Source organism: Podarcis erhardii (assembly GCF_964252035.2).
Source record: "Podarcis erhardii genome assembly, chromosome: 2".
NCBI lineage: Eukaryota > Metazoa > Chordata > Lepidosauria > Squamata > Lacertidae > Podarcis > Podarcis erhardii.
In genome coordinates this window covers 117,386,365-117,396,657 of record NC_138498.1, presented here as the reverse complement: position 1 = coordinate 117,396,657, position 10,293 = coordinate 117,386,365, and the positions used below count along the sequence as shown (strand labels likewise).

Genomic DNA, 10,293 nt, shown 5'->3' with positions numbered 1-10,293 from the left:
ACAACAGCAGCAAGAATACTTATCGCAAAGTATTGGAAGACACAAGATTTACCTACCCTGGAAGAATGGCAGATGAAAGTAATGGACTATATGGAATTGGCAGAAATGACTGGCAGAATCCGAGACCAGGGAGAAGAGTCGGTGGAAGAAGATTGGAAGAAATTTAAAGACTATTTACAGAAACACTGTAAAATTATTGAATGTTAAAATGACGTTGGAATGAAATGAAGCGGTTTTAGTAATAAGGTTAAACAGGAATATGTAAAAATTGATTAAGAAATAAGATAAAACAAAGAGGGTAAGGATTTGCTGAATTAACTATCTGAACTGGAATACAAAAAAGGGAGGTGTGAGGAAGTCATGAAATGAACTCTAAGATATAGAAAGAGGGATTTACTTTTAATTGTTTTTATTTTTTCTGTAATTTGTATTTTTTGTTTTTTCTTTTCATCAATTTTGTAACCTTTTTTATTGAAATTTTAATAAATATTATTTTTAAAAAATAAAAATAAAAGTACTTATCTGAAAAAAAAAGCAGCCGGACAAAGCTTATGTCCTCAAAGTAGTGGAATTAGTTTAGGAGAGGGATTAACTTTCCACATTTGTGTATGAGACAAGGCAGTTAAGGCTAGGGTACAGGCATCCTGTTTTCCTGTCTCCCCTTCCAACCATAAGAAATAAACAATTCTCAAAGAGAGCTTTATTCATTCCCTCCACATCTCTTACTGACAGTAAGACAGGCTCTTGGATACCCCATAAGGGAAAAAGGGCAGATTTTGTTTACAACAGAATCACAGAATTGTAGAGTTGGGAGGGGCCCCCCAAGGGTCATCTAGTCCAACCCCGCACAATGCAGGAATCGCAGCTAAAGCATTTATGTCAGATGGCCATCCAACCGCTGCTTAAACACACCAAGTCCAGAGGGAGATTTTTTCCACTGTCAAACAGCTCTTACGTTGACCTTTTTCCTGTGCCAATCTTCTGGCCCTAATTTTTGCTGGCTGCCTCCTCCTGCAGTTTGCTCTGGGTGCTGGCAGACCTCCCATTCCCCAGCCAGAGCTACAATTCCCGGAGTACCCTGACTGTTAAAACCGCTCAGAATTGTGAAGGTTTGCAGAATGCGACGTGGGAGTGGAGAGAGAGAGAGAGAGAGCCCGGCGCTCCAAAGGTTAAACCAATTGAGTTGAGATTCCTAGAGAGGCAGGAGAGGGGGGGGGGAGTCCTGGGGAAAGAAATTGAAGTGGGCCAGGCAAGAGTAAAGCAAGCTCCTTGTTATGTTCCAGGAAAGGGACTGAGCCTCCTGAGATCCCTTGGCAAAGAGGTAAAGCCTCAGCGTTGGGTGAAAGATGCTTGGATCCTGTATGCCTCCCTCTGGCAACTGCTGCAGCCCAGCTGGTGTCAAATGCATGGCTCTGCTTTCCTTTGCACCACATCAGAGAGGCTTGGGGGGGGGGTCGTGTCCCCTGGGCACCCCAGGACCTCCAGAAACACGGCCCGGGCTTGCACCCCCCCCCCCACCAAGAGGCCACTTGGGTGCTGCAAAGACAGCAGAAACAACCCGGGAGGGGGCAGCCCAAATTGCAAGGAAGGGGGCAACCCCGCCACAGGTTTGCCCTCTGCAGCAAGGGGGGGTAGGTACTGGGGGGGGGCTGATGTGTCCAAATCCAAAGTGGGCCCCAAATATCTGCCTTCTTTCCATTGCAAGAGCCTCTTGAATGCTTCACCCAAGCAAGATTAGCTCAGTCCTCGCTGAAAGGGAGCTGAGGAGCCCTGCAGGCTGAGAGGGATGCAAAGCTCAGCTCAGGGACTGGGTGGGGGGGTGGGTGTTCTCATGGGCTGTCTGCAGTGAGCGAAGGTGGCAAAAAGCAAGCGGGGTGGACGTGATCCCTTCCAACTCTATGATTCTGTGGGTAATAATAATAATAATAATAATAATAATAATAATAATAATAATTTATTATTTATACCCCGTCCATCTGGCTGGGCTTCCCCAGCCATAGCTGTCAACGTTTCCCTTTTTTAAAGAGAAATTCCGAATAGGATTCCATATTCCAAATAGGATTCCTCGCAAGAAAAGGGAAAAGTTGACAGCTATGAACCTTCCCCCCCTCCAAAGCTCTGCAGGTTGTTTGGGTACCAGCTAAAAAAAAGGACTTCCTTCATTTAGCTTTCAAGTGTGTTTCTTTTTCAATTTCCACCTTGATGTCGTTTGCGCAAGGTAAAAACCAGAGGCAACTTAACCAAGAGCGCTTAGTGCTTCATTCGATTCAGTCAGCTTATTACAGTCATAGACCAGCATTTAACCCTGTAAGCTCTATAGTAATAGTAATGGTAATAATAACAATAATAATAATAAATTAAGCTGTAAGGGGTCAACTGGATACCTTTCCTTTGTTTTGGAATTTTTTGTTATTATTTTTAAATGTAAAAAAAATTTATTTGTTTATTATTTATATATTTACTATTTTAAAATATAAAAATAATGGCTATTGTAACGCATACCACAATACAGGAACTGCTGCCAAACATTCATTGTGAAAAGTAAGTACTGTGATGGTTCTGCTGTGTTTCGCAGTGCACAGCTGCTGCAGATGTGGCTTTTCGACCTTTGGCTTGTGCAAAGTGACTGAGAGATTTTGAGCTTTGTCATTCTGCATGGGTTGTGAGCCTCACCATAATAGATCACAAGTATTTTTTTTATTTTTGCTTCTTCAGTCATACTTAAACCAGTTGTAAAATGTGTCCTTGTGAGGGGCACCATGGATACGCCCAATGAGTTCTAGATACGCCCAATGAGTCCTAGGAACAGAAGTGTCTCCCTTCCCACCGAATTTAACAAACTACTACCCCCAAGAAACCTTGGGGAAAGCCATGTGCTTTGAATGTGTTTTAAATGTATGGTGTGGAGGTGACATCTTGCTTTGTTGTGTGTGTCTGAAAGGATTTGCCGCTTTCATTTTTTGGCACTGCAAGATATTAAGGTGAACCAGCTGAGAAGGGTGTATGATCTTCAAGGTCTCTCTCATGCACAATTAAAATAATAATATTTGCAGGGAGGCTTGTTACTGTGGTATGCATTTCTGTGCTTTTATGTCGTAAACCACCCTTTGATCAAGGGTAGTATAGAAATGTAAGAAATATTAATAATCAAATAAAAACTAGACACAAATCTCTTCAGTTATAGCACCCTTTCATTCTTTGCTGGGAACCATAGTAATGTTTTTTTATGTCCATGGGCGTTTATTTCTTAATAGAGAATTTTCTTTATTTTTTTCAGGGGCTAGAATCCTTTGAGGAGGCAGCTGTGTATTTCACCAAAGTGGAGTGAGATCTCCTCGATCCAGGCTAAAGAGCTCTTCAAGAAAGGCATGCCAGAGAATTGTGGGAATATGGCCACTCTGGGTAAGGATTCCTTTTCCTTGGTTGATACATATTTATGTTGGGAAAGATGGAGGGCACAAGGAGAAGGGGATGACAGAGGACGAGATGGGTGGACAGTGTTCTCAAAGCTACCAGCATGAGTTTGACCAAACTGAGGGGGGCAGTGGAAGACAGGACGGCCTGGCGTGCTCTGGTCCAGGGGGTCACGAAGAGTCGGACACGACTAAACAACAACATTATATTTCTATCCCACCTCTCCTCCAGGTGTACGTAGCTCTCCTCCTCCCTATTTTATCCTCACAGCAACCCTGTGATGTAGGTTATGCTTAGAGACAGCTACTGGCCCAAGATCACCCACTGTTGGTCCTTTTTGTGGTATTCCTCAGGGCCCTGTAGGGATGCCAGTGTGGAAATGGGAGGCTGAGCCATGTGCTCTGGACATGCCTTCCCTGCTACACTGTGTTAGACCTGGCCTTGGCTGTTGTCCCCCCCCACACACACTTCCACTTCTACTGAGGGAGAAATGATGCTTGCAATGTTAGCCATGAATGTGAGTGTAATGCTATATCCTCCTGCTGCAGCCTTTTCCCCCCAAACAATAGATGAGGTGGTAAACCTCAGGCTCTAGGAACTAAGTGGAATTTAATCCTCCCATTCACACACCCATTGCAAAAAGAAAAGGCAAATATCAATGCATGTAGAAAGCTAGCTATCAGGGAGCAAGTCTTACCAAGCTGTGTCCCTGACATGCTGGCTTTGTGTGTGTGAACAGATTCGTTGCTTTCTTTTATTTTCATTTTTGTGTGCCTTCCATAACGCGAGCACTTGCCCTGCAGCCTGAAATCACACTCTGAAATCACACACTGCCCAGGCCTCTTACAGCAACAAATTCCATAGTTGAATTACGTCTCCTGTGAAGAAGAACTTTCTCTTGCCATCCTGAATCTTCCAACATTCAGCTTCTTGGGCTGACCCAGAGTTATAGTATTATGATAAGGGGAGAAAATCACTCTTAATCTCTCTCTCTCCATCATGCATTATGTTATTTGCATCATATACCTGCTTTACTTGCCATTTTTCTTGCCTAGAAAGCTTGGTTCGTTGTCACATTTCCTCTCAGGAAAGTTGCACCACCCTCTCAGACGCTTTCAAGGTCCTTTATAAATATACAGAGTGCATATGTTGCTGGGGTTCTCATACACACAAACACCCTTATTATATTAAGTTGCAGAAATTGAGATCACAGTTGTATCACAGAAGAAGAAGAAAAACCCTCATCCACCATTTTTACACCTACTGAAATCAAGTAGGAAATGGACCAAAAGGAACTCAGGTTATTTTCTGAGACAGTAGCATATTCAAAAGGTGATACCGGTTTCAGGAAGGGGAGATTTTTGAGTTTTTAAAAATAGTCGCTGGTAATTGTTCTTGTTGAAATCCTTGGTTACTGTATTAATCTCTTTTTGGGATTTCTACCCCCCAAGCAGGTGATGAGCAAGACAGCGTGAATTATAGGAACCCATCTGTAGCGTCACTGGAAACAACCCAAGCTGAAGCCGGAACAGAGATATTTGGAAATCAAATGGAACAAAAGAGGCTCAAGGGAAACCATTCAAAGAATGTGAACATGCCCAGTGCTTCTCAGGATGCTGGCATCCACAAACCTCTGGCCACACAGGATCAGAAAGGAAAGAGAAGCGAAGATATTCTATTAGAGGAGGAAATATTAAAAAATGAACCACTATTAAATGGACACTGCAGAAAACAAACAGGAGAGAAGCCGTATAGATGTATGGAATGTGGGAAAAGCTTCAGCGTGAGCAGTAGTCTTGCTACACATCAAAGAACCCACACAGGCGAGAAACCATATACATGCCTGGAGTGTGGGAAAAGTTTCATTGACAGTGGGAGTCTTTGTGCACATGCAAGAACCCACACAGGAGAGAAACCATATAAATGCTTGGAATGTGGTAAATGCTTCAGTGTAAGTGGAAGTCTGGCTTCACATCAAAGAACCCATACAGGGGAGAAACCATATACATGCCTGGAATGTGGAAAAAGCTTCAGTGTGAGCGGTAGCCTTGCTTCACATCAAAGAATTCACACTGGGGAGAAGCCATATAAATGCATGGAGTGTGGAAAGAGCTTCACTGTAAGCAGTAGCCTTACTTTACATTTAAGGACCCACACAGGCGAGAAACCCTATGTATGCATGGAATGTGGGAAAAGCTTTAACAAAAGTGGAAACCTTAATACACACCGACAAACTCACATGGGCGAAAAGCCATATAAATGTTTGGAATGTGGAAAGACCTTCAGTCAACATCAACACCTTACTTCACACGAAAGAACCCACACAGGGGAAAAACCATATAAATGTATGGAGTGTGGAATGAGCTTCAGTGATGGTGGAAGTCTTACTGCTCACAAAAGAACCCACACAGGAGAAAAACCTTATAAATGCTTGGTATGTGAAAAGACTTTCAGTCAGTGCGGAAACCTTACTGCACATCAGAGAATCCACACAGGAGAGAAACCGTATCAATGTATGGAATGTGGGAAAAGTTTCAGTGTGAGTGGAAGCCTTTCTGCACATCAAAGAACCCACACAGGAGAGCAACCGTATAAATGTGTGGAGTGTGGAAGGAGCTTCAGCGTGAGCAGTAGTCTAACTTTACATCAAAGAACTCACACAGGTGAGAAACCCTATGAATGTAAGGAGTGTGGGAAGAGGTTTAGCAAAAGCAGAAATCTTAAAATACATCAGAAAACCCACACAATGAAGAAACCTACCTGAGGTCTGTTCCTCAGACTTTCAGACTAAACAAGCTAGGCCTTAGCAATTGTGTGGGCATACCTGGTACAGAAGCAGGATTCACAACACATAGCCCTTCACGGCCTAGGACCCTTGTACCTACGGGACTGCTTCTCCTGGTATGCCCCACAGAGGACCTTAAGGTCCATAAATAGCAACACCCTAGAGGTCCTGGGCCTAAGGTAGTCAGATTAGCCTCAACCAGAGCCAGGGCCTTTTCAACTCTGGCTCCGGCCTGGTGGAACACTCTGTCTCATAAGACCAGGGCCCTGCGGGATCTGATTTCTTTCCACAGGGCCTGTAAGACAGAGTTGTTCCGCCTGGCCTTCGGCTTGGAATCAACTTGATCCCCTCCCCCTCTTTCCTTTTTCCTTTCTCCTCCTGCGATGGAACTCCTATTTGGGGACTTCCCTGCTTTTTTCTGGCCCACGTAGGACCAGTCTGGAAAGTTAGCCTTGGTGAAGACTTGACGTTTTCATCCCCAAAAAAGTTTTTGTTTTGAGTTTCCATTGAAATGAGGCTGTATTTTAATGTTTATAATATTGTATTTTAATCTTGTTTTTAAGTTGTATTTCAATCAATTTGTTTTTATATCGGGTGTTAGCTGCCCTGAGCCCGGTCTTGGCTGGGGAGGGCGGGGTATAAATAAAATTTTTTATTATTATTATTATTATACATACTGATGTGCAGGGAGAGGGGGCACCAAAGGCAACCAAGGCCCGAAAATAACTAGAACTGCCCAAAGAAGACCCATGATAAGCTTTTATCGCAACAAAGGCCCAGGAGAGACAGGTATTTCTGCTCCTTATGAGCCCTCCTTGTTACTTGCTAGGTGGCTGGGAGGGGGAGTATCCAATGTTGCTGAGGGCCACCAAAAAGGCCTGGAGGGCCACATGCTCTAGGTGATTCAGCTAGGTAGACATGCAACTAGATTATTCCCACTGGGTTTTCTGCCTTCTTAGCTCCATGAAGAAAGGTTAGAATCTACAAGAGAAAACCTGGTGAAACAAGTCAAGTCCTTTGTTAAAATAATTTGCCCTGATGGTCTCATCAGCATCTTGAAGAGTTAGGTAGCAAGATATGTCTTGGCGTAGTGACAACTGAAGATGCTTCCAGGAAGGGATAAGTACTTCACCACCCACCCCTCACCTGATTGCATGCCAAGTCATCCTAGGGGGCGTTTGTTTTTGCTGTGTGATGCTGGAAGCTAGAGACTGACCCTGGAAACCTAATGGGAAAGCAAGATCTAAGTGTTTGTGCTGTGAGCCCCTGCACCCTTTCTTAAGGCTGTATATATGTGCAAATAAAACCACATATCCTAAAGATAACCATCGTCTTTATTCCAAGGAATCGGGAGGATGGGTAAGCATTGGGATGCCTGGATTCTCTTGTAGCTCAGAGATTTGGGGGTGGAGGGCAACAAAAAATGTTCTGTGTATTTTACAACATTTCATTTCATTCATTATATGTGGAGAACAAAAGCTGCTGTTCTTTATTGTAAAAGAATAAATAAAAGGTTGCAAAAACACACAGAAAACAAAATTGAGAAGAGAGGGGAACATTACCTGGAGAAATATTTGCCTAATGGCAAAATTCAATGCATTTCTGGGTAATTTTATGCCAGAGGTTATTTTTGTTTCCCGAAGGGAAACAGTAAGTTGTAACTAGCAGAAATTTGGGGTCATTGTACAGGTGACAGTTTGTGAGAATGTCCTAGAAGAAGAGTTTGGATTTGATATCCCGCTTGATCACTACCCGAAGGAGTCTCAAAGCGGCTAATGTGCTATTTTCCCTTCCTCCCCCACAACAAACACTCTGTGAGGTGAGTGGGGCTGAGAGACTTCAAAGAAGTGTGACTAGCCCAAGGTCACCCAGCAGCTGCATGTGGAGGAGCAGAGACACGAACCCGGTTCCCCAGATTACGAGACTACCGCTCTTAACCACTACACCACACTGGCTCTACCACTGAGGACTTCCCTCAGTCACAGTCAGACCAATTGAGTTTTTGACATACCCCCTCCCTCTTCAGCTAACAAGTGATCAAGGGCTTCCAACTCTTTTGCAATATTGCCCCTCTCATCTGGGCCATTTGTGTGGCTTTGAGATCTTCTCATCAACACAAAGAAGCCTTTCTCTTCTGATCTTTCATATTTGTCAGAGTTGAAAATCCCTGTTCACAACAATATGTGATTGTCCTCATAGAATCACAGTTTGAAGGCTCCTAGGGGTCATCTAGCCCAACCCCTGCACTGCAGGAATCTCAGCTAAAGCATCCATGACAGATGGGCATCCAACCTCTGCTTAAAAACCTCCAAGGAGGGAGAGTCCACAACCTCTCAAGTGTTACGGCAAAATCTGGTTGCGAGGCTGCTTTGCCACCCAGCTCGTCGGACTAAGTCCGCGGGTCCCTGCGGAGGAAAATGAGCTCAGCCGGAGACAGGAGCAAGCTGCAGAGAATCCAAGTTTATTGCGCAACAGGTTCAAGGCGAGATTGAACAGCGAGAAAGGGGTGACATAAACTTTTGAAACTTCCCTCCATGTCCCAGAATACAGTGCAAAATACATCCCAGTTACATCATGAATACATTAAAGAGAGGTTGGGTTACACAGGATTAACATATGGAGGAGGGAGGGGGGAATATGCAGAGCTGGAGATATGCGCAGATAAGCACATCCTGAGTACCGGTGATGAGAAGACAATGGTCCATGTACTGGCATTGCCCGGAGGAAAGGCTTGGCAGAGTGATTTGACAGGATTAGGGTCTTGACACCTTGCTTGAGGGATTATGGAGGACAGGGGAGGTGTGATGGAGTCCTAGAGAAATTGAGCAAATTGGCATGTTGATTTTCTATGAATTTTATAGATTTTAGTCCCTTTTGACATTGACAATTGAAAATAGATTGATATATTGTAGCGAATAAGAAGGTGAAGAAGACATGCCACCCCCTTCCGTATCACAAGGGAGACTGTTCCAAGGTCCAACGGCTCTTTCTACCAGAAAATTATACCTGATGTTTAGTTGGAATTTCCTTTCTTGTAAGTTTGAGTCCTACCCTCCAGTGCAGGAGAAAACAAGCTTGTTCCCTCTTCCATGTGACAGCCCTTGAGATATTTGAAGGTGGCTATCATATCTCCTCTCCATGTCTTCTCCATGCTAAACGTACCCAGCTCCTTCAACCGTTCCTCATAAGGCTTGGTTTCCAGACCCTTGATCATCTTCGTTGTCCTCCTTTGTACACATTCCAGCTTGTCAACATCCTTCATAAATTGTGGTGCCCGGAACTGGATATAGGAAGATCTCCGAGGTTCCTTCCAGCTCTATTATTTTATGCCTTTGGATGAGGTTAGCTTTCCCTCCCTCCAAAACACACGTTTCCAGATCCTGCCCCCGGGCCTTAATTTGCCTATCCATGCTAGAGAATGAGATGGTGGTGGGGGGTGAGTGTTCAGACCCCTGGGCTCTCACTTGTGGGGTGCCTCAGGGTTCTGTCCTCTCCCCCATGCTTTTTAATATCTATATGAAGCCGCTGGGAGAGATCATCAGGGGGTTTGGACTGGGTGTTCATCAGTATGCAGATGACACCCAGCTCTACCTCTCCTTTAAATCAGAACCAGTGAAGGCAGTGAAGGTCCTGTGTGAGTGCCTGGAGGCGGTTGGAGGTTGGATGGCGGCTAACAGATTGAGGTTGAATCCTGACAAGACAGAAGTACTGTTTTTGGGGGACAGGAGGCGGGCAGGTGTGGAGGATTCCCTGGTCCTGAATGGGGTAACTGTGCCCCTGAAGGACCAGGTGCACAGCCTGGGAGTCATTTTGGACTCACAGCTGTCCATGGAGGCGCAGATTAACTCTGTGTCCAGGGCAGCTGTCTACCAGCTCCACCTGGTACGCAGGCTAAGACCCTACCTCCCCGCGGACTGTCTCGCCAGAGTGGTGCATGCTCTAGTTATCTCACGCTTGGACTACTGCAATGCGCTCTACGTGGGGCTACCTTTGAAGGTGACCCGGAAACTGCAATTAATCCAGAATGCGGCAGCTAGACTGGTGACTGGGAGTGGCCGCCGGGACCACATAACACCGGTTCTGAGAGATCTGCA

At 44.7% G+C, this 10,293-nt stretch overlaps 1 protein-coding gene across 6 annotated transcripts; it reads left to right on the top strand.

Annotated features, from left to right (window-relative positions):
• The first annotated feature begins 1,217 nt into the window (after nucleotides 1-1,217).
• LOC309336982 (uncharacterized protein) lies at nucleotides 1,218-7,524 on the top strand. Of its 6 annotated transcripts, none has more exons than XM_081853568.1 (3): nucleotides 1,218-1,631; nucleotides 3,278-3,402; nucleotides 4,869-7,524. In XM_081853568.1, exons 2-3 carry the CDS (start codon nucleotides 3,369-3,371, stop codon nucleotides 6,176-6,178), a joined length of 1,344 nt encoding a protein of 447 aa, XP_081709694.1. In that variant the 5' UTR covers nucleotides 1,218-1,631; nucleotides 3,278-3,368; the 3' UTR covers nucleotides 6,179-7,524. The 6 variants fall into 6 exon arrangements, with proteins under 6 accessions (XP_081709694.1, XP_081709690.1, XP_081709695.1 ...); XM_081853564.1 differs by having other exon boundaries at nucleotides 4,866-7,524; XM_081853569.1 differs by having other exon boundaries at nucleotides 1,225-1,321.
• Nucleotides 7,525-10,293: the final 2,769 nt, after the last annotated feature.

Coding starts and splice junctions, on each gene's coding strand:
- LOC309336982 (XM_081853564.1), top strand. CDS start 3,369: ATGCCAGAGAATTGTGGGAATATGGCCACTCTGG. Junction 3,403..4,865: donor TGGGAATATGGCCACTCTGG/GTAAGGATTCCT, acceptor CTACCCCCCAAG/CAGGTGATGAGCAAGACAGC.